Source organism: Cnephaeus nilssonii (genome assembly GCF_951640355.1).
Source record: "Cnephaeus nilssonii genome assembly, chromosome: 15".
Classification (NCBI taxonomy): domain Eukaryota; kingdom Metazoa; phylum Chordata; class Mammalia; order Chiroptera; family Vespertilionidae; genus Cnephaeus; species Cnephaeus nilssonii.
Window position 1 is genome coordinate 1,717,882 of NC_137086.1, and position 22,619 is coordinate 1,740,500.

General features: G+C 54.3%; 1 protein-coding gene across 2 annotated transcripts in view; it reads right to left on the minus strand.

The window, feature by feature from the left end:
- MBOAT2 (membrane bound glycerophospholipid O-acyltransferase 2) overlaps positions 1–7,152 on the minus strand; it is a 55,607-nt gene extending 48,455 nt beyond the window's left edge. The window contains exon 1 of one of the 2 annotated variants that reach the window (XM_079791511.1): positions 6,960–7,152. In XM_079791511.1, the coding sequence (XP_079647637.1) occupies positions 6,960–7,034 (75 nt within the window). In that variant the 5' untranslated portion in view covers positions 7,035–7,152. The remainder of the gene's footprint in view (positions 1–6,959) is intronic. The other variant, XM_079791512.1, reaches the window with a different exon arrangement.
- Positions 7,153–22,619: the final 15,467 nt, after the last annotated feature.

Below are 22,619 nucleotides of genomic sequence, written 5' to 3' on the forward strand. Positions count from 1 at the left end.
GAACCATTGCTGGGCTGCCTCCTGCCCGCCCCCCCCGGGGATCGAGCCCTCAACCCAGGGCTTTCTAGATTGCTTTCACAATAATCTACAACTACTTGTGTTTGTCTCCCTCCCTCTCTGAAATCAATAAAAATATATTTAAAAAATAAAAGTATTATTCTTTTTTTACTGAAGGGGGAGGGAGAGGGAGATAGAAACATCAATGATGAGAGAGAATCATGGGTCGGCTGCCTCCTGCACGCCCCACACTGGGGATGGAGCCCGCAACCCGGGCCTGTGCCCTGACCGGGAATCAACTGTGACCTCCTGGTTCCTAGATCGACGCTCACCCCCTGAGCCACGACGGCTGGGTTTTTTTGTTTTTTTTAATAAAGGATTTTTTAAAAATATTTGCTTTTTAGAGAGAGAAAGGGAGAGGGAGAGAGAGAAACATCGATGGGAGAAAAACATCAGTGGGCTGCCTCCTGCACGCCCCTACCAGGGATTGAGCCATCAACCTGGGCGTGGGGCTGACTGGTCCAGGGGACGGCACCCCATCCGCCCAGCACCCCAGCAGCTAACAGCCTGTCCGGCAATGGCTCCGTCCTGAGAGCGTCCCCCATTCCGCCCGCCGTACCCCGCGGGCTGCTGCAGCACAGAACCGGAGGAGGACTCCGAGGTGACGTTTCCGACCACCTCCTCCCTAACCGGTCGCTCCACGGCCTGTCTCCACAGACGCAGGGAACATACACAGAAAAGGCCCATCGCAAACGGACCGAACGGAAACGGGGTTTCTTCAGAGGCCTCTGCACGCCTCTGACCTGCACACGCCATTCCGTCCCAACCACGGCAACCGGCAGGTCCTCTCCCCCACCTTCTCCTTCGAAAGGACACGGGCGCCCCAGGTCCACAGCGATGACCGGCCGCAGTGACCGGCCGGCCACACGTTAAGGCCATACATTAAAACTGACCTTTCACTCAAGGTCAAATACATATATATATTTTTTTTTTCCCTTGAAGCTAAATACTTCACGCCTTGGGTTTTATCTGATTTCACAAGGTGCTGTGAGGATTCCATTCGGGGACATAATGCCAGTGAAAGAAACGCGTCAACCGTGCGGAGTTACCCATTGAAATCGCTGCCTGAGCCCGGGACCTTGCACCACACCGCAGGCTGCCCTGCCACCTTCCCCTCCCCCTCCGACCCTGTCAGATGCCGGGGTCTCCCTCTCGCCCCTCGTCCCACCCAAGAGGTTGAGCCTATCGCCCCGAACACAGTGACCCTGTCCCCGCACAGGACTGGTCCGCGAGCCCGTGTCATCCCTCCCCGGCCCTCGGCCGGGCACGCCACGCTGAATGTCACGTCACCGGGGAAATGGGCTCCCGTGTCACCGTGACGGCAGCATCATGGGAAACGAGGAACCACACGGTTAAAAAAGGAGACGATGTTTCTTGACAGGTGTTCCTTAATGCGTGTCGACCAGACTGAGTGCGTCATCATTGCACAACATGTATGTCATCATTGCACAAACCAGTATAATGTCACATTGTCCACGGTCACCCCATTGTTCCGGGCCACCCCCACGCACACGGGGTCCGTCGGCGGGTGCTTCAGAGCGTGTTCTCGCGTGAAGGCAGCCTGCCGTGTCCTGTGTGGGCCTCGCCTGGGGTTCCTGCACTGCGGGCTTTGCAATGGGAAAAGAGCGAATCCACCCCCCCCCCAAAAAAAAAGGGAAAGAGAGAGAGAGGGAGGGAGGGAGGGAGGGAGGGAGGGAGGGAGGGAGAGAGAGAGGGAGAGAGGGAGGGAGGGAGGGAGGGAGGCAGAGAGAGAGGGAGAGAGAGAGAGAGGGAGGCAAGGAGGAAGAGAGAGAGGGAGAGAGGGAGAGAGGGAGGGAGGGAGGGGGGCAGGGAGGGAGGGAGGGAGGGAGGGAGGCAGGGAGGGAGGGAGAGAGGGAGGCAGGGAGGGAGGGAGGGAGGGAGGGAGGGAGGGAGGGAGGGAGGGAGGGAGGGTGGGAGGCAGAGAGAGAGGGAGAGAGGGAGGGAGGGAGGCAGGGAGGGAGGAGAGGGCTAGAGAGCAGGCTCAGTAACGCGGAGACGTGGGTCCGTCCAGTGCAATAGGACAAATATGCTGAGGTTACGAAAACAGGAGGAAAACTAGGTTCATCCGGGGCGTGCGGATCCTCCTTCGCTGTGCCCGCCCTTTGGGGTCTTGTGAAAATTGGCCACATCAGCAACTAAAGAAGAGCCCAGTTAGGTTTGCTGGTATCGGATGTCTTCTCCGGCACCTTCCGCCTTTGTCTGAGACACGGCTCTCCCTTGGCCCAAACCCTCCTCAGAGCCACCCTCCACCGGCCCTTCCGTGCTGAACCCCCCACCACCCCGGCCCTTCCATGCTGACCGCCCTAGAAATAAAGCCCTCTGGAATGCAAGGCCTCGGGGCAGAAATGTCCTATTTTATTTTATTTTTTAAAAATATATTTTATTGATTTTTTTTACAGAGAGGAAGGGAGAGGGATAGGGAGTTAGAAACATCCATCAGCTGCCTCCTGCACACCTCCTACTGGGGATGTGCCTGCAACCAAGGTACACGCCCTTGACCGGAATCGAACCTGGGACCTTCCGAAGCTCTATCCACTGAGCCAAACCGGTTAGGGCAGAAATGTCCTATTTTAAAGCGTCCCTCCCTGGATACTAGCTTTTTATTTAAACTCAAGGCCCGCCGAACAAACGCAATGGTTGCCCCAAGGACACCCTGGCGTTCCAGGCAAGACTCCTCATCCAGGGCCTCAGTGGGACCTTTCGCTCCTTCTTCTTGCCTGACCTTCTTATCAAACATTTATTTCCTCCTTCCTCTCCGTCCTCGCCGGCCGGGTCCGCTCTTACACAGGGTGGGGCAGAAGTAAGCTGACAGTTGTGAGCAGGCAAAACCCAGAGCTTATCCTTGTATTATTACGGATTAATCACTGCATTCTTTCACAAATGAACCACTGTTCACCTGCTTTTGCCCCACGCTGTATTCCAGGCGTACCATTAATTTCGTCATTTCATAAACTGCACACTCTAGTAGAAAAGTTAAACTATTTTTCTGGCCCTCCGGTCCTTTCTCTTCCTCTGAGATCAAACAACCGCTTTTATAATCTCCTAAATTCCCAAAAACTGTTAATTAGTTCATACCAAATTAACATACTAACAAGTTCTATTTTTACACTTCGTATTTCCTGATTTAGTCCTTTTCCTGTTAAATCACATGGTTTGGTTACAACCAGTTCTTAAGCTTTCTCTAACGTGGACTCAGTTATTTACATATTACAAAAAGTTACTTTCTATTTTGCTCAATTTTAAAATAATGGCTAAATGACTATTTATTCATGCAATTTGACAATTCAAGTTTTTAGTTATCCCAAGAGCTTTATTTTTAAAAAGTCAACTCTTCAGTCCCGGCAACGATTTATTATCACTATATAAAAAGTGAAGGTCTTCGTTGGCATTAATTCAATATTATTAAGACTTGCTTTAAAAAAAAAAATTAAAAATGGGCAGAGGACCTAAATACACACTTCTCCAAAGAGGACATACAGATGGCCAATAGACTTAGGAAAAGATACTCAACATCACTAATCACCAGAGAAATGCAAATTAAAACCACAAAGAGATACGACCTCACAGAATGGCTACCACCAGTAAGTCAACAAACAAGTACTGACGAGGATGCGGAGAAAAGAGAACCCTCGTGCACTGTTGGTGGGAATGCAGATGGGTGCAGCCACTGTGGAGAACAGTATGAATCTCCTCAGGAAATTAAAAAAATGGAACTGCCTTAGGACCCAGCGATCCCACTAATCCAAAAAGAATACATGGGCCCCTATATTCCTTTCGGCATTAATGTACAATAATCCAGATTTGGAAGCAGCCCACGTGCCCATCAGTAAGTGAGTGGGTAAGAGAGTTGTGGTGCATGCACCCCATGGACTACTACTTGGCCACAAAAAGAATGGAATCTTACCATTTGCAACAGGATGGATGGACCTAGAGAGCATTATGCTAAGTGAAATAAGTCAGTCAGAGAAAGACACACGCCATAGGATTTCGCTTATATGTGAAATCTAAAATAAATAAATAAATAAATAAACAAACAAACAAAACAAGAACAGACTCATGGATACAGAAAACAGGCGGATGGTTGCCAGAGGGGAGGGGCTTGGGGGGCTGGGCGAAGGGATTTAGAAGTACCATTTGGCAGCTACAGAATAGCCATGGGGATGTAAAGTACAGCATAGGGAATATCTATCTATATAAAAGCCTACGCGACCCTTCGACCGTTCGACCGGTAGCTATGACGCGCACTGACCACCAGGGGGCAGACGCTCGACGCACAGGCATGGAAACATGGAACAGACTGATGAATCTCAGAGGGACGAGGGGACGGGGGAGGGCAGGAAGACATTGACCAAAGATCTTATATGCATACTAGAGGCCTGGTGCATGGATGCATGCACCGGTGGGGTCCCTCAGCCGGGCCTGCGGGGATTGGGCCAAAACCGGCAGTCCGATACCCCCCGAGGGGTCCTGGATTGCGGGAGGGCGTAGGCCAGGCCGAGGGACCCCCACCGGTGCACGAATTCGTGCACCGGGCCTCTATTGTAATAACTATGGATGGTGCCAGGTGGGTGCTGGAAATAGCAGGGGATCACCTTGTAAAGTACACGAGTATCTCACCACCATGCTGCACACCGGAAGCTAATATAAAATAATATTGGGGCGGGGGGAAGACGTGCATAGGAAAAACCACTCAAAACCCTATACAAATGGCTCCACACATTCAGAGGACTGTCCAAAGGACCCAACCAGGGCTGCGGATAATGAAGAAGTCAGCGTCTTCGTCCCTCCGCCTCCCCGGCTCCCCCTGCTTCTCTCAGGACTGAAGGAACTCGCTCTGGGTTGCTGAGATGGTTAAAGGTGTTCATTAATATTAAATCGCCTTTCAAAGATAAGCTTCATATAAATTTAAAGGTGTTAGCCGAGTAAGGAAAAATTTCATCATGTCATGGGGAAAGAGAGACAGAGAGAATGTGAATATACCTTCCTCCCTAAAATAAACCTTGCTCCTCATCAGCAAAAAAAAAAAAAAATGTTTGACCTGGTATCCGCCCTGCATTTGCTGATACACCAGCAGCAACCTACTTAGCCGGGCGCGGTGTGTAACGCAGGGAAAGGTCACCGCTGTGCTCGGTCCAGAGCGCAGGCCTCCTCCACGGGGAAACCTTACGTGCGGACCCGCGTGTTCACAAACAGAGACCACGACTGTGTCACAGCACAAGGTTACTTTCACTTCTGGCACTTTAATCTGCTGGCATGAGACACATGGTAACCGTTCAGGACGTGTGCGGGGCAGGTAGTTTGCTAGGAACCAAAAGTTACGACTCAAATGGCAAGAATTCAGATAGGACTGAAATGGAGGTAAAGAATTCAGATTTGAACATAAGGCAGAAATTTTTTTATACTCGGACACACTGAGTATATTTAAACACACTAACACACACACACACACACACACACACACACACACACACACACACAGCCCTGGCCAGTTTGGCTCACTGGACAGAGCGTCAGCCTGCAGACCAAAGGGCCCCGGGGTTAGATTCCGGTCAAGGGCACGGACCTCGGTTGCAGGCTCCTCCCCAGCCCTGGCCCTGGTCTGGGCTCGTGCAGGAGGCAACCAATCGATGTGTTTCTCTCAGATCGAGGTTTCTCTCTGTCTTTCCCTCTCTCTTCCACTCTCCCTAAAAAAAATCAATGGGAAAATATCCTCGGGTGAGGATCTCTCTCTCTCTCTCTCACACACACACACACACACACACACACAGTAGAGCACAAAGCCTTCGTGTCACCATGCCAGGCACAGGAGTGGCCCCCATCCCGCTGCCATGAAACGGAGCGGGGTACAGAGGAACCCTGTACTGTAAGTGGGATCCCCAATGACATCCATGACAGCCACACATTCAAGAGGACCGTGGGCCAGGGTCCCCTGCAAAACGCAAGCACTTAGGGAGCAAGTCCATTGGAAATAACTTTCAGCCACATTTCCAGTTTCTTACCTTAAGCTCGGGGCTTAGAGCCACTCCTTGTCCATCCCCATCAGCCACTTCCCTAAATGTCACCCTGACCCAACGCCCCCCCCCACCTGCTTTAAGGGGTGACGGCGCCCCTCCCAGCGCCGTTTCTGCACGCGGATCCCGAGGCCTGTCGTGCCCACTCGAGGGGTGGCCGTTCCATGCCACCGTCCCCCCAGGCCTCGGGGGCTGGGAGCCAGGGCAGGGGGGGGGGGCTGGCTCCTGCTGGCTACAAGGTTGCAACTTTCTGGCCCAGAAACCGGGATGATGAACTCGCTGTGACTTTTCTCCGTAACCTCTGCCTTCCCCCAGCGGCGGCCTCGCTCCTAAATGGGCCCCCCCGCCACCGCAGCCCGTCCCCCCGGAGCGCAGGTCGCTGCCCCCCGCCGCCCCGGTCCCCGCCACGGCACACGCGCCCATCAGCGCCCTCTCCACCCAGGCGCATCCACCCTCTTCCCCGTGGGGCGGGGAGTGCCCCGCGCTCGGGCACGGACACCCGGGTTTCCGCCCGGTCTACCCCCGTGCCCACCGCCCTGGAAGGGGCTGCCGGGCTCCGGGTCGCCGGCCGCCCGGGTCCGGGCGCCGCCGGGTCCGGGCGCCGCCGGGCAGGGCGCAGGGCCAAGCAGGCACGCGCGCACGTCGGTGCCCCCCCGCCCGGCGGCCCCGGCACGGGCACGGGCCGGGTGGGGGCTGGGTGGGCACGCCGGGGAGGGGCGGCCGGTGCCAGGCGGCCGGCGGACAATGCCCGGCGAGCCGCCCCCTCCCTCCGTGCAGCCCCCGCCCCAGCGGGCGCCCTGGGTCCCGGGCGCGCGCGCGGAGGGGACGCGGCCGGAGGGGGCGGCGCGGGCGGGGCCGGGGCCGCGGTACCTGGTCGATGGGCAGCCGCACGGCGTCGCTGAGGGGCTGCAGCAGGGTGGAGCCCGTGGTGCTGGTGGAGGCCATGCCGGCCCGGCCCTGCCCGCCGCGCTCGGCCGCCCGCGCTCTGCCCGGCGACGCCGAGGATGGGGATGCAGCCGGCGAGCCTGCCCCCTGGCCGCCCGCGGTCGGGGCGGCGCGGGGCGGGGCCGGGGAGGGGCCGGGGGCGGCGACCGGCTGGGCCCTCCCCCCCGCGCCGAGCCCGCGTCCCGGACCGCCCCCCGCGCCCCCGCGCCCCGCGCCCGCGCCCCCGTCCGCCCGCGCGCGCCCCGCCCCCGACTCCCCGCCGCGGCCGGCGCCCCCTCCCCACCTCGCGCGCCCTCGCGCCAGACAGCCCCGCGGCCCAATCGGGGCGCAGCGCCCCGACAGCGGTGGCCAATCAGAGGGCGCCGGCCCGCCACGCTCGCTCCCGCCGGCCCGGGCGGAGGGGCAGGGGGCGGCCGAGCTGGGGGGCGGGGCGGCTCTCGGGGGCCGCGGCCCGGGCGGGGTGCGTGCTGCTCTCCCCCCCCACCCCCGTGTCTCCTCCCCGAGGGCCCGCGCCACCCTCGCCTCTCCGGGAGGGACGGGGACAACAAAGGGAGCCGGGGGCCGCCAGACAAAGGGCCGACGTGCGGGGCGCCGGGGCCAGCTCTGGGGGCGCCGGGCCAGCCTGGGGCCGGGGGGGGGGGGGGGGCCCGGGCCACGAAGCGGCCGCGATCCGAAGCCCCTTTGTCTGCGGGACGCGGTGCAGCCGCCCCCGCTGGAGGCAGCTCGGCTGCGTGTGCCTTCCGCTCACCTTCACGCGCCCCGGCCTCCAGGGGCGAGAGGCTCCGGGGGGCACAGCCTCCCGCTCCCGGCGGGGACCCGCGTCCGCACGGAGGGACGCTGTGTCTGCGCACCCGTCGCCCCACGCGCCCACCCAGGTCCTGCGCGGGGCGGTGTGCGCGCACCCCTGTCTGCGCGGGGCCGTGTGTCCCTTGTCCGATCCACCTGCCCAAACTCCACCCGCTGAGTCCGGTGTCCAGTCCTCCCGAGGAGGAGGGAGCTGGGGGCGGGGGGGGGGGCGGGGGCTCAGGTGAGCAGCCTGAGCTCTGGGTAGGGATCGTTGGACCACAGCCTTCATGCTTGGACGCTGTGTTCAAGGTGTGCCCACAGGTCATCCCCGCCGCCACCCGGGAGACGGGGGCTGTCACCACCCCGACCCAGCCAAGCGATGGAGGCACAGAAAGGCTAGGAACTCGCCCAGGACAGCACAGCTAAGGAATGGAGAGAGGATGACAGCGAGGCATCCGCCCTCCGCTCCCCTCTTCTCCCTCCAACCTAAACCCCGTCCAGAAACCCTCATGGGGACCAGGTGCCAGCCTGGCCGGTGGGTCCTGGCCGGTGGGTCCTGCCCAGTCCGGGGCGGTGGGTCAGCACCGGTGGGAACACGGAGCTCCAGCCGCGCTCCTCTGGGCCCGGGTCGTCCCTCTGAAGGGGAGGCGGGGAATTGACCAGCTCGGCCCCCTCCTGCCCAACAGTCTTGGATCGGTTGGTTGGTTAGCTTACCGCCTCCTCGGGACCCTCGCTGGGTAAAGGGTAGAAGGCAGATCCGCAAACCAGAGCCTCGTGCTCCGGCGGGAGGAGTTGCGGTTGATTTTACTATTGGAGCATAATAACGGCATAAATTATATTTCATAAATTATCCTTCAAAAGAGAGCTCAGAACCGTGCATGGTGAGACTTAAAATCTATTAATTACCACCCAGGAAATATAATGTAATTCTGAAAACGGGAACTGTTTTTCTCATATTAAAAGTACTGCATCGCGTTTCCAATGAAGAAATGGAGACCCATATTTTAAGGTGATAACTCGGGTGATGGCATATTTGTGATGCAGGCCTTCAGTCTCGTATCTGCTCATTAGACCAGAAGCTTTCGGCTGTGACGAAGGGAGAAAGAATTGAACTAATTACACACAATGCCTCCCTGTGCTATTTCAGATGACACCCACCCTGTAAAAGTGGCTCTCACATTCTGAGTTCTTTAAAAGCAAACATGAGTACTTGGTATATTCAAGGAACTGTATGGGGTCCTATAAAGAGTAAAGGATGTTTATCATCAAAAGAAGAAACACAAACAAGACAGAGAAAGTAAAGTGTTATCAGACTAGTATCTATCAGGCCCGTCCAGTGTGGCTCGGTGGTTGAGCGTCAACCTATGAACCAGGAGGTCACGGTTCGATCCCGGGTCAGGGCACAGGCCTGGGTTGTGGGCTCGATCCCCAGTGTGGGGCATGCAGGAGGCAGCCAATCCATGACTCTCATCATGGATGTTTCTATCTCTCCCTCTCCCTTCCGCTCTAAAGTCAATAAAAATATTTTTTTAAAGAAATATACCTCTCGGGGTGATCACTTTATAAGGTATGTAAATCTCTAATCACTGTGTTGTACACCTGAAACTAATCTGACATCGTATGTCACCTGTAATTGGAAAATAAATGTTTGAAAAAAGGAAAATACGGAATGAGGCCTTTTGTTAAATGTTAAAATCGAAAGAACATGTCCAAGAGAAAGAAACTTGTCTGGAAGTCAAAAGACCTGCATGTTAGCCCCAACTTTTCCACTGGAGAGCTGTGAACTTGAGAAATCCGCTTAACTTTCCTGTGCCTGAAGTGTCCGTTGTCAAGTATGAATGATGATAACTGCCCAGCCTCACAGGAGTACTGATTACAAGCATGACATTAATAATAACTAAGTTGTTTTAACGTATGTTAGTAACATTAGTATTAGAAATAGCTAGTAGAAAAGGGATTTTGGCATAGCAACCACATTTTAATAAGTTACTAACGTAGGCCAAATCCTAAGAGCATTGAGCAGAGCTCACGAATATAAAATGACTGTCTGCCCGCGTTCTCATCCTCGTGGCTCTCCCCTCCTAACATGGCTGTAGTAACTAAGGATCGCTAACGTGAAACTGTCCCTTTGAAGTATGGTAGCCATCACCTCAGGTAGAAACGGCAGTTTTAACTTTCACTTTAACCCTGCTGTTTTGGGTTCTGTACTTACTTGCTTGCTAAAACAATGGAAAAGTTATTTTGATTTTCTGAACTTATGTATGCTATCCCAATCGATTGAATACTCCATGGATGGTGGTTTGAATATCCCATTGTGATCTCACTGGTTATCGAAGCACATTCTTCTGTACCTGGGGACCAGGACAGCACAATTACCCTAAATTGCCTCAGTAGCTACAGATAATGCGTTCCGGTTGACTCAGTGGTCCCGGAATCTGGACAGCACAATTATTCTAAATTGCCTCAGTGGCTCCAGATAATGTGCTTCTGTTGATTCAGTGATCCGTAGACCCAAAACTATACTTAATCTTTATAGATAACTAACTTGCTCAATTTCGCTTCTATAACTGCTTTGTGCAAACCCGGTTCCTCATTCCAAACCCAAAGGTGTAATCGATGCCTTTGTGGTATTCTGCATATAAGCCAGATGTGGCGAGCCTTTCGGGGCTGCGAGATTTGGAGCGCCGTTCCCCTCGTAGCCGCCGGCCTTTGAATAAATGACTCCATAATTCGACTTTTTGAGGTGTCCTTTGTGAGATTCGGGGTACCCTACAACACCTTCCCAACTTATTTTTAACTTTGAATAAACCACTCAGAAGGAATGAATACTCTGCCAAGTTGCTTTTGTTTCCTAAAGTGGAATGTGTCATGAAATTAGTGTTCTCCGGCAATGATTTTGCCTATTCTATGTGCTTGTGTCCTGGAATGACTTTGACGATGAAGGGCATTGAACCATCCTATGTAATAAAACCCTAATATGCAAATAGACCGAGCGGTGGAACGACCGGTCGCTATGACGCACACTGACCACCAGGGGCAGACGCTTAACACAGGAGCTGCCCCCAACCGTTGAGCGTCTGCCCCCCAAGAGGAAGGTGATCGGCAGCAGTGATTGGGGGGCGGGACCAGCCAGCGGGCGGCACCAGGCTGCTAACCAAGGCAGGTGCCAGCAGGGGGGCCCCCCCAATCACCCCGCCTGCCAGTTGCCCCACAGATGGCCCTGATCGCCAGCCAGGCCTAGGGACCCTACCCTAGATATTGGGAACAGTCTCTTAGATTTAAAAGTTAAAACCTGGCAAGGCTACTCTACCACTGAGAAAACAGGATGATGCAGCGATGACATGCACGGACTCTGGCTTGCACATTTTGTGGTCAGCCCTGATTCTGACACTTATAACTGTGTGACAGCGCCAATTACTTAACTTCTCTCTGCTTCAGCTTTTCCACCCATAAGATGGGGGAAATGGCACTACTGCCTCAGAAGGATCATGTTATGTACTACTTTTTATAATCAGGGCAAAATATGTAGCTGCCCATACAACAGCAAGATGCCTTTCACCTGTATGAAAAGTATGGCCACTGGTGCATGCAGCGTCCCGGATTGCAAGGGGGATGTCTGACTGCCGGTTTAGGCCCGACATCCCCCGAGGGGTCCCAGATTGCAAGAGGACGCAGGACGGATGGAGGGACCCCCATCCCTGTGCACGAATTTCGTGCACCAGGCCTCTAGTCCACATAATAAAAGCCCCAGGCGTCTGGCCATCACCCTTGAGCACTTACAGGCTAACTCTAACCTGAGACCAGACACTGAAATTCAGAAAGTCGCCCTTTAAGGCCTGACACAGCTCGGGGAGGTGGGGGGACATCCCAAAGTAGACGGAACCAGACGGCGCACACACAGGAGGCCACAGCAGACCTGCTCGAAGCCCCACCGCTGCTCCTCCGGGGAAACAGCACATCACGTTATCTTCCCTGTCCACATATCGGGAGACTCCAAACCTAAGTGAACCCAGTGGTCCCGTCTTCCTAAAATGTCGATTCCCCAAAATTCCTAGAACTTTCCTCTCTTCCCGAACCCACATTCGGCCTAGGTTTATTTGTCAAAGAGATGCAAACCAAACTGGTGGTGACGCATCGACTCGAGAACTGCATTGTCTTCCGATTGCCCCGCTGGCTTCAGGGCTGCCTCTAACGTGTGGCCTCTCGAGGAGGCCGGTCATTCCCGGAGGCCGGGGGTGCTGCCTGTGTTCTGACTAGGGGGCACATTGCCTTTTCCTCGTGCGCTCATTGGGCTTTTTTCACCTTTATAGGGCCAGATCTAGTCTCAGGGAGAAGGACACACGTCCCCTTAGCACTTACGTAGTCTAAGAGAGCCACATGAACACCTCTGGTCTCTAGGTATAGAAAAAAAAGGGCAGCCTGGCTGGGGTGGCTCAGTGGTTGAGCGTCAACCTATAAACCAGGAGGTCACGGTTCGATCCCGGGTCAGGGCACAGGCCCGGATTGTGGGCTCGATCCCCAGGGTGGGGTGTGCAGGAGGCAACCGATCCGTGATCCTCTCTCAGCATGGATGTTTCCATCTTTCTCTGCCTCTCCCTTCCTCTCTGACATCAATAAAAATGTATTTAAAAAAAAAGAAAGAAAGAAAAATAAAGCACCAACTCCCGTGCGTCCACACGTTTGCATCAAGGCATTTGTGTTCAAGTTACGAAGCATCTGAAATGTAAGTCGCAGCCCCCACCCGGGCGCTTCGTCCGCCCACCTCGTCTCCTCAGCCAGTCCTGCCTCACAGCTCAGGCCGCGTCTGCTCCCTGCAATTACCAGCACGGCTCCCTCCCTCCCACAGGCCGGCTGCCACGAGCTGCTCGACAGTCCAGTCTGGCGAGCTGGGAGTCACCCGCTCCGGAAGCCGGCTCTTCGACAGAGAGAACTGGGGATTCCCGGCCCCCAGCGTCCTGTGGGGTCCCCAGAGCCCGTCGCCGCCAGCGGATTTCCTATCTGTGGGTAAATGTGTCAAAACGCACGCGCTGGGCAGGTGTTGGCTGCTAAGCCCTCCCTCCTGGCTGCCCGGCTCCGGGGCGGGGTCTGTGCCGAGTCAGGGAAGCCGAGGCCTGAGCCAGAGGCGGCGCTGGGCTGGGAGCGGGGACCCTCTCTGCCTCACGTGTCAGGCCTGGGGGACCACATCTAACCCAGATGCCCGCCGGGCCTGCTGTCCCCGACGGACGGGTGACTCTTCTGGTTACACCTGAGGGACCTGCCAAGAAATGTCCTTCTCATCAGATAATGGCCTGGTTTCGATTTCATCAAATTACCTTTTAATTTCATTCCATTTGAAAGCAGATAGCTCTTCTCCCGGATGTGGGTTTCTGTATGTAAATTCTGATCCGGGCTTAAATGCTGCCCAGCACAGCCCAGTGTGGACTGAATCACAGCACATTCACAGCCTGGGATGAGAGACATAGCACAGGCCCCCCAGGTCGCCCCCACCTGCCGCATCATTAGATCCGCAAACCATGGGCTGCTGCTTCCAAAATGAGGCGGAAACGGCCGAGAGGAGTCCCTTTCTCAGATTCTTCATTCGAACTACGACCCTGACTTCGCTGAGGCATTGGGGTTGGGGTTGGGGTTGGGGGCGGGGGCAGGGGGGCGGGTCATCACATGGCCCAGGTAAGACCAAGTGGTTGAGCATCAACCTATGAACCAGGAGGTCACGGTCCGATGGTCAGTCAGGACACAGGCCCAGGATGCGGGCTCCGTCCCCAGTGTGGGGCATGCAGGAGGCAATTCTCGCTCATCACTGATTTTTTTTATCTCTCTCCCCCCCACCCCCCGCTCCCTTCCTCTCTGAAATCAATAAAAATATATATTTTTAAAGTACCAGGTAAAGAGTTGGGCACTGGGACCCGATTGCCTGAGTTTGAAGCTCGTTGTTATTTATTTGAGTTTGGACATGGTATTTGACCTCTTTGGGCCTCAGTCTTCTCACCTATAAAATGGGAATAGTAAAGGGGATAATAATGGTTTGGGCCACTCCTATGACTTAATGTCCACGGCGAATTGTAAGCTCTCGGTGAATGTTAGACCCTCACCCTCCTCCTCACCGTTATTTCTAGAGAAATGGCAGGTCTCGGAGTCCGCGGGCACACTTCCCGCGGCACCGTCCACCGGGCAGCAGTGCCCGGGACCAGCAGGAGGGGGTGGCCCGCGTAGGCCTCCGCATCGAGGGGAGAGAAGCAGCAAGGGCGGAGCTTTGCGGGAGGAAGACGCAGGGAGGGCGCAGCTCACCTGAGAGCACTAACCGGCTTCTAGCCACGGAAGTGGACGGCAGCTCCTTCTAAACTTCCTCTTCGATGGGGAGCGTGCTGTGTGTGTTTAACTGTCCGCATCTATTGTGAGCCTGTGCAACCTGCTCAAGAGGAAAAGGAGGAAGGAGAGACAAACGGCCATTTATACAAGGCTGTGATGGGTAAGCACCAAGCGATGGATGCCTAATTTATCGTCTGGAGCGTTACTTTGTGACACGTTTAAGAATTATCACTCTGGCCCTGACCGGTTTGGCTCCGTGGATAGAGCGTCGGCCTGCAGACTGAAAGGTCCCGGGTTCGATTCCGGTCAAGGGCATGTACCTTGGTTGTGGGCACATCCCCAGTAGGAGGTGTGCAGGAGGCAGCTGATCGATGTTTCTCTCTCATCGATGTTTCTAACTATCCCTCTCCCTTCCTCTCTGTAAAACATCAATAAAATGTATTTTTTTTAAAAGAATTATCACTCTGATCGGTGATTTTGGAAATTCCTCCTTCTGTGTAGTATTTCTTTAAATGCCATCTCCGAATCCACACATATTTATCTTTCTCTCTCTCTCTCTCTCTCTCTCTCTCTCTCTCTCTTTAATTTTTGGTCAGAGTCCAGCTGGTAACCAATGAATCGAGTTCATGTTATTCCAGGCCAGGAGCCAGGAACTGGATCTCATTGCATAAAGTGAGCCGCCCGCCTTTGTGTCAAACACACCCAGCTACTGACCCCGCGTGCTTCTCGGAGCGCGCCTAACCCTGGTCCCTCCGGGCTGCCGGCGTGTCGTCGAGAAATAAGCTAAAGGGAAAGGAAAACGAACTCAGGGCTGTGATACAGCCAGGCAGTCACTGTCTCCGCGGCCTCCACAGGAGCCCCTGGCTGGCACGTCTCTCCCAGGACACCTGCTTAAAACCCCGACCCCTGGGCAACACCAAACACACAAAGAAGCAGAAGGTAGCCCGGCCGGTGCGGCTCAGTGGTGAGCGTCAACCTATGAACCCAGAGGTCACGGGTCAATTCCCCGTCAGGGCACAGGCCTGGGTTATGGGCTGGATCCCCAGTGGGGGGCATGCAGGAGGCAGCCGATCCATGATTCTCTCTCATCACTGATGTTTCTCTCTCTCTTTCCCCCTTCCTCTCTGAAATCAGTAAAAATATATTTTTTAAAAAGAATCAGAATTTGAATAAGAAGAAGGGCATTGTCTACAGTTATCTTTCTTATCCCTGCTCAAACTCCTCAAAATCCTAAAAATAAATAAATAAACAAATAAAGAGGAAGAAGGAAGAGGAGGAGAAGGATTATTTCTAGGCAGGCCCAGGAATCTGCATTTTGCCCACATCCCTGGGGAATTCCTCGGCACACACGGGAGCTCGGGAACCGATACTCCAGGCTCTCACTTTGTTAAGAACATTGTTTTAAAGAACATTATAACCCGATGAAGAAAAAGATAGATACAGTGAAGTCCCGAACAGATGTCACATGACAGCGGGAAGGCTGGGGAGTGTTGGGGAGGGGGGGGAAAGAGATCAACTGAAGGACTTGTATGCATGCATATGAGCATAACCAATGGACACAAGACACTGGGGGGGTGGGATGAGGGCATGCGACAGTGGGTAGGGGAGGCTGGGGGAGGGTCAATGGGGAAAAAAGGAGATATATGTACTACTATGTGTAATACTTAAATAATAAAATAATAAAATTTTTTTTAAAAAAAAAGAACATTGTTTTAATGAAGCAAATACGGAAATAAACTCACAGGTGCCGACTCCTACACCAGAACCAGCCAGGTTTCATTAAGTGTCTTTCCAACGGACACCCTCTCCCTATGTCAACACAGGCCTGGGTTGTGGGTTCATGCCCCAGTGGGGGGAGTGCAGGAGGCAGCCGATCCACGATTCTCTCTTCTCTTTGATGTTTCTCTCTCTCTCTCCCTTCCTCTCTGAAATCAATTAAAAATATTTTTAAAAATATCAAGACACCATACACTTTTAAGACATAGAACACACATATGATACATAAACAGATAAATATTTGTGGCATTAAAATTCCATGGGTAGGTTAGAGGAAAAAAAACGTCTACAGAGGCTCCTCAGGAGAGCAATGAGAAGGAAAAAAGCCGAGAACCACTGAGATAGTCCAACCTTGGCCCCAGATGCCCCAGATGTGTGATGCACTGGGTAGCGGCCACTTCACACATGTCCACCTTCCAGCCCCTCGTGGGGGCGTGTGCCTGATGGGACCTCGGTCATGTTTAGAATTGCTGCTGCAAGGGAGCTTGGGAAACACGGTTTCAGCCTCCCAGTGTTTAAAGCGGAGGAGGTGGCCATCTGTCACACCTGCCAGAGCTGGTCTAGAATCCTAGGTTGAAACCCTTTTGCATTTAGAATTCTGAAGGCATCGTTCCATCCTATAGAGTAAAAGGCTAATATGCAAATCGACCAAACTGCGAAACGACCGGTCGCTATGACGTGCACTGACCACCAGGGGGCAGACACTCAATGCAGGAGCTGCCCCCTGCTGGTCAGTGCGCTCCCACAGGGGGAGCGCTGCTCAGCCAGAAGCCGGGCTCACGGATGGTGAGTGCCGCGGCGGTAGCGGGAGCCTCTCCCGCCTCCCCAGCAGCGCTAAGGACCCCGCAGGGGATGTCCGCCTGCCGGCAGGGAACAGGCCTAAGCCGGCAGTCAGACACCCCCCGAGGGGTCCTGGACTGAGAGGGCACAGGCTGGGCTGAGAGACACCCCCACACACACAGTGCTCGATTGTCGTGCACCGGGCCTCTAGTTTTCTCATAAGTTCCAAAGATGCTGTTAAGAAATGCCACTTTAATTCCTGATTCTTTGTATGGATGTGTTGGGGGTTTCTTCCTTCCTTCTCTGAAAGTGTCTGGGGTATTCTTTTTACCGCTGATGCTCTGAAACGTTACTGACCCGTCGTGGGTGAGTCTTCTCTCTCACATTGCCGGGTAGTCCACGGCCCCTCTCATTCTAGAACCACAGGGCCTTCCATTCAGGGAAATGGTCTTGTTTCTTCGATAATTTTCCTGCCTTCGCGATCTCTGTTCTCTCTTTATGGAATTCTTTTTTGTCAGGTGCTGGGCTTCCTGGATGGAGCCTCTAATTTAATTTTTTTTCCCTCTATGTTCCAGCTCTGTCTTTTCTCCTATAAGACTTTCTCAACTTTATCTTCCAACCTTCTCCTGATTTACTGATATTTTTCCCTTCGGTTATTTTTCATCAAGTCATTCACACACAAAAATTATATCCATTTCCTCGTTGAAAATGATGAAAAGTAACAAGTAACAATGAAGCCCGTCTCGCCCGTTTAAAAACGTTCATGCTATGAGCCAGGGAATGTGTGCCACCAGAGACAGCAAGCGCCCGGAACACGCCCACACGGGCGTGCAAAGGCCACGCGCCCACTAGCCGGCTCCCTGGGTGTCACTGTTTACATCACCACTCACTCGCCCGCTTGTGAAATCTCAGCGAGAGCGTGAAGAAATACGAGACCCACCTGACGTTTCTGCTTTTCACAATCCCAGCGCCCGACTCATCACCGCCACCCCACCAACCCTGATCGTCAGATGTTTCCAGAGTAAAAAGGCAAACCATCCCCGTAGCCGGCCGGGCGGGTTCGGCTGCCATCATGGGGTTTGTGCCTATTCTTACCGGGAGAGTCCGGCCCTCACAGCGTGACACAGCGTGAGTCATAATTATAGTAAAACAGCGCGAGTCATGGAGAACACGGAGCAAATAGCACCCCGAGGAAAGCCCACACGTAGGAAAGCCTCGATGGGAGCCGGGTTCCAATTGAATTAAATGCCCATGAAATCGCCCGGCTTTCATACCTGAAGACATGACACCATGTCTATCTATGAACTCACATACCAGACGGGTTCAAATGCCCAACATGCACCTTTACGATGTAAAATATGTCGCGTGACACACGAACGACCTTCAGCTCTAAGTCTTGAGCCACGTTTGCTTCTCCCTAAGTGACGGCTGTATCTCCAAGGCTCTCTCACAGAGACCTCTCCGGGACGTCAGTGAGCCAAGCGTGGAGCAACGTTTCCAGGGCCCAGTTTCCTCCTATGGATCTGAATGAAGATGTTTGTCAAGAGAGGGGTGCAAACATTTTGTCGGGCAAACAATTTACTAGAAAAAAAATTGATGTTTATTTAAAACTAGAGGCCCAGTGCACGGATTCGTGCACCGGTGGGGTCCCTCAGCATGGCCGGGGGGATTGGGCCGAAACTGGCAGTCCAATGCCACCTGCCGCTCCCGCTCATCCCGGCCCCGCTGCACCTGCTGCGGGCCCACGCCCAGTCAGTCCCGATCACGATAGGCTCGCACCCTGCATCTGGCGCCTGACGGTCAGCTGAGTGGCGCTCCTGCTGTGGGAGCACACTGACCACCAGGGGACAGCACCTGCACTGAGCGTCTGCCCCCTGGTGGTCAGTGTGCATCGTAGCGACCGGTCGACCGGCCATTCGGTCGTTCAGTCGCTTAGGCTTTTATAGAGAGAGGTGTATACCATCCTATATAATAAAAGCCTCATATGCAAGTCGACCGAATGGCAGAACAACCGGTAGAATGACCGGTCGCTATGACGCGCACTGACCACCAGGGGGCAGACGCTCAATGCAGGAGCTGCCCCCAGCCCACAGGCCCCAGGCCAGCCAAGGCGGGTGCCAGCAGGGGCCCCCCCAATCACCCCACTGTTTGCCCCGCAGATTAGCCCTGATCGCCGGCCAGGCCTAGGGACCCTACACGTGCACGAGTTTCGTGCACCGGGCCTCTGGTCTCCTAATAATCCCCCTGGACTTCCGGGTTGAAGTACATGTTGGGTTTCTGGAGAAGACGCGTGCTCTATCTGAAAGGAAGAGGGCGAGGCTCACGCTCACCGAAGCAGTGGACGCCCAGGAGTGTTTTAAAAGCCAGCACCGCTCCCGAAGGTGTGGGCGAGTGTCACAACAGGGACATGACCTTCACACCCTGTCACTTCTCCCCTTTCACGCTGTTCCTGTACGAGCGGAAAAGGTCTTTGACCTGGGGCCGTGGTCTCATCTGATGGCCCGTGCAATACATCTGGTGTTGCCTACGATAGCATAGTCTCAAAGTCCAAAGTGATAGTTCTATTTACAGAAGTAAGAGTGACATAGCCGAATAAGTTTTGCTGCTAATAAAGCGGAAATTCTAAACAATATTTGGTACTGGTCAGCGCTATGGCACAAGAAACAATTACCATCGGCCTTCCAGATGTAGCAACGGGAGCAGCAAGGCCCATCGGAGGAAGTGTTTGTCTGCGGGGGATTCGTGCCAAGACTACCCGTGGGCGCCAGGAGCCTCCGGCGGTACCGAACCCTGTGCAGGCTGTGTTTTCTCCTAGTTTATAAACTAGGCAGCGTAAGAGATGAATGACAATAGCGAATAATAAAATAGCCGGTAATCACAATAAACTGTAATATGTGGCTGTGGTCTCTTTCTCTGATGACCAATCTGATAAGCAAGACGGCTATTGAGCGACTCACGGGAGACACTGAACAGAGTCATATCCTGGGCGAGAAGGAGGAGGACACTTGAAACGTATAAATTGTTTATTTCCGGAATTTTCCATGAGATTTTTCAGACCACAGTTATGTTCACGGGGACCATAGAAAAGTGAAAGCACAGATGGGGGGGTGGGTGCTGCTGTACCCCCATATGAGGCCAGTGATGTGACAGAGGAAGGCCAGAGCGCCGAGGTGACACTGAGGACGAGGAGAAGACGGCCTCTGAGGTGTGACTGCGCCACGTGACCACCGTGCTCCCATCCGGGGAATCCAACAACCGCGTCAGCCGGACGGGGAGGCACCGCTAGCGTGACTGGCCCCAGCGTTAGACAGTCTAGGAACTCCACTTTTGCCTTTTTTTAAAAATATATTTTTATTGATTTCAGAGAGGAAGGGAGAGGGAGAGAGAAACATCCATGAGGAGAGAGAATCATGGATCGGCTGCCTCCTGCACGCCCCCCACTGGGGATCAAACCCACAACCTGGGCCTGTGCCCTGACGGGAATCGAACCCAGGACCCTCCAGTCCCCAGGCTGACGCTCTATCCACTGAGCCACACCGGCCAGGGCTCCACTGTTGCCTTTAAAACGTGCACGGGTGGCCCAACCACGCGGAAGCCCGCTCGCTGACATAACTGGGCAGCTGGCCGCGTTTCTCTGGGAACGTTAAAAACGTCAGGAGAAGGGCGTGAAATCGGCATTTCCTTAAGCGTTCGCGTCGTCACAACGCGGCTGTGCTCACCGGGGAGACCGAGAAACGCGCCAGGACCGGCAGACCCCCTCCCGCAGCGCCCCGCCCGGTGCGCGGACCCCGTTTCGCTGGATTCCCGCGCACGTCCTGGGAGCTGCGGCCACGGGAAGGCACGTGCTCGGTTAACATAACCTTTTTCAGCTGAAACTCTGTGTCCAGATACAAACGAAACGTGAAGTGCCCTTGGTTACTGTGTAAAAGCAGCTGGCCCCTTTGAAGTGTGTCCTACAGCAGCAGGCGTAGGTTTAGAGAGACCTGGCCCGGGCAGAGATCAAATTAGAAGCGAGAACTTATTTCAATCCATAAAGCAGGGGGACCCCTCTGAGGCCCACCCTTCTAGTCTTCCCGGAACAAAACATGCATGTGGACGAGACCTCTGACGGCTTGGCCTGAAGACGGAGCCATCGTAGCGGGAAGGAGAGAGAAGGCTGACACTCTTCGGGACCTTCTTCAGAAGCATCAGCGTCGATGATAAAGAAACGAAGCCCTGGCTGGTTTGGCTCAGTGGATAGAGCGTTGGCCTGTGGAAGGAAGGGTCCCGGGTTCGATTCCGGTCAAGGGCATGTACCTTAGTTGCGGCACATCCCCAGTGGGGGGTGTGCAGGCGGCAGCTAATCCATGTTTCTCTCTCATTGATGTTTCTAGCTCTCAATCCCTCTCCCTTCCTCTCTGTAAAAAAATCAATAAAATATTTTTTTTTTTTAAAGAAAGAAAGAAATGAAGATGACTAAGTGGACATCCAACGGCTGAGGGCCCCAGGCAAGCTTATCGCCTCCCCCATGTCTCCTGGGAGCGAGTGTCCTCAACCACAGGGAGGCCGGGGGGGTGTGGTGTGGAGAGATTGGCATAAAACCACCGTAACTGCCGAAAGGCGCCCTCCAGTGCCAGGGGGCAGGGCACCCGCTCCCTTAGCCACAGCCCCTGCCGTGGCCTCAGGGCCAGGGAAAAGGCCGCCAAGGCAACGAACGCAGGATCTACGTACGCTCAACACCGCTGCCAGAACGGCACCTGTAGATGTTTTGGGGCCCAAATTATCGAGTTGTTTTTATGGCCTCCACACCCACTCCCAAAGCATCGCTGTCACTTTCTTTCTTTACAGAGTAACCCATCGGCAAGTTAAACGTGAAGTTATCTGGGAAGGAATCCGTGCTGGCGTTATTCGCATGGATGAGGCTGTGTCTGCTCACCCCGTTTTAGACGTCGCCTCATCCAGGCACGGAGACGGCCCCGTCTCTCGGGGGCCGGCAGCTGGACGCGCTGGCATGCGTCAGGGCCACACGCTGAGGGTCTGCCTCTTCTCGAGATGAAACGTGCCCACAAACCGTGATACCGTTAAACACCAAGCAGGCGACGTTCTCGCGTAGGTTTTATCCATTGAAGATGCTGGATCAGCGAGGGGAATCCACATTTTCTCTCGCTCCTTTATTTTTTTTTCTCACCCGAAGATGTTTTTCCATTGATTTTAGAGAGAGTGGAAGAGAGAGGGAAAGAGAGGAACACATTGATTGGGTGCCTCCTGCACGTGCCCTGACCAGGGCCCGGGCCAGGGAGGAGCCTGCAACCGAGGTACGTGTCCTTGACCGGAATCGAACTCGGGACCCTTCGGTCTGCAGGCCGACGCCCTATCCACTGAGCAACACCGGCCGTGGCTCCTGTTGCTTATTTGTGGGCGTCCAGAGACCCTGCAGAAGCGAGACCTCATTTACCTGCCGGGGGCGGGGGGTGGGGGGGAGCTGAGGCAGGCATCTCCTGCTCGTGGATGTGGGGTTCCCAAACGTATGTGTGTAATTAGTTCGGTTGTTTTCTCTTGTTAACCTGTCTCATGTCGATTTAATTAACTAGAACAGCCTAGAGAACCGTGAAGTATAGAGCAGTGGTCGGCAAACTCATTAGTCCACAGAGCCAAATATCAACAGTACAACGATTGAAATTTCTTTTGAGAGCCACATTTTTTAAAACTTAAACTTCTTCTAACGCCACTTCTTCAAAATAGACTCGCCCAGGCCGTGGTATTTTGTGGAAGAGCCACACTCAAGGGGCCAGAGAGCCGCATGTGGCTTGCGAGCCGCGGTTTGCCGACCATGGGTATAGAGGAAAGTTCCGCGCCCCCCTCACCCCCCCCCCGCCACACACACACACACACACACACACACACACACATACACACACACACACACACACACACACAGTGCAAAACAGAAAACCTCTT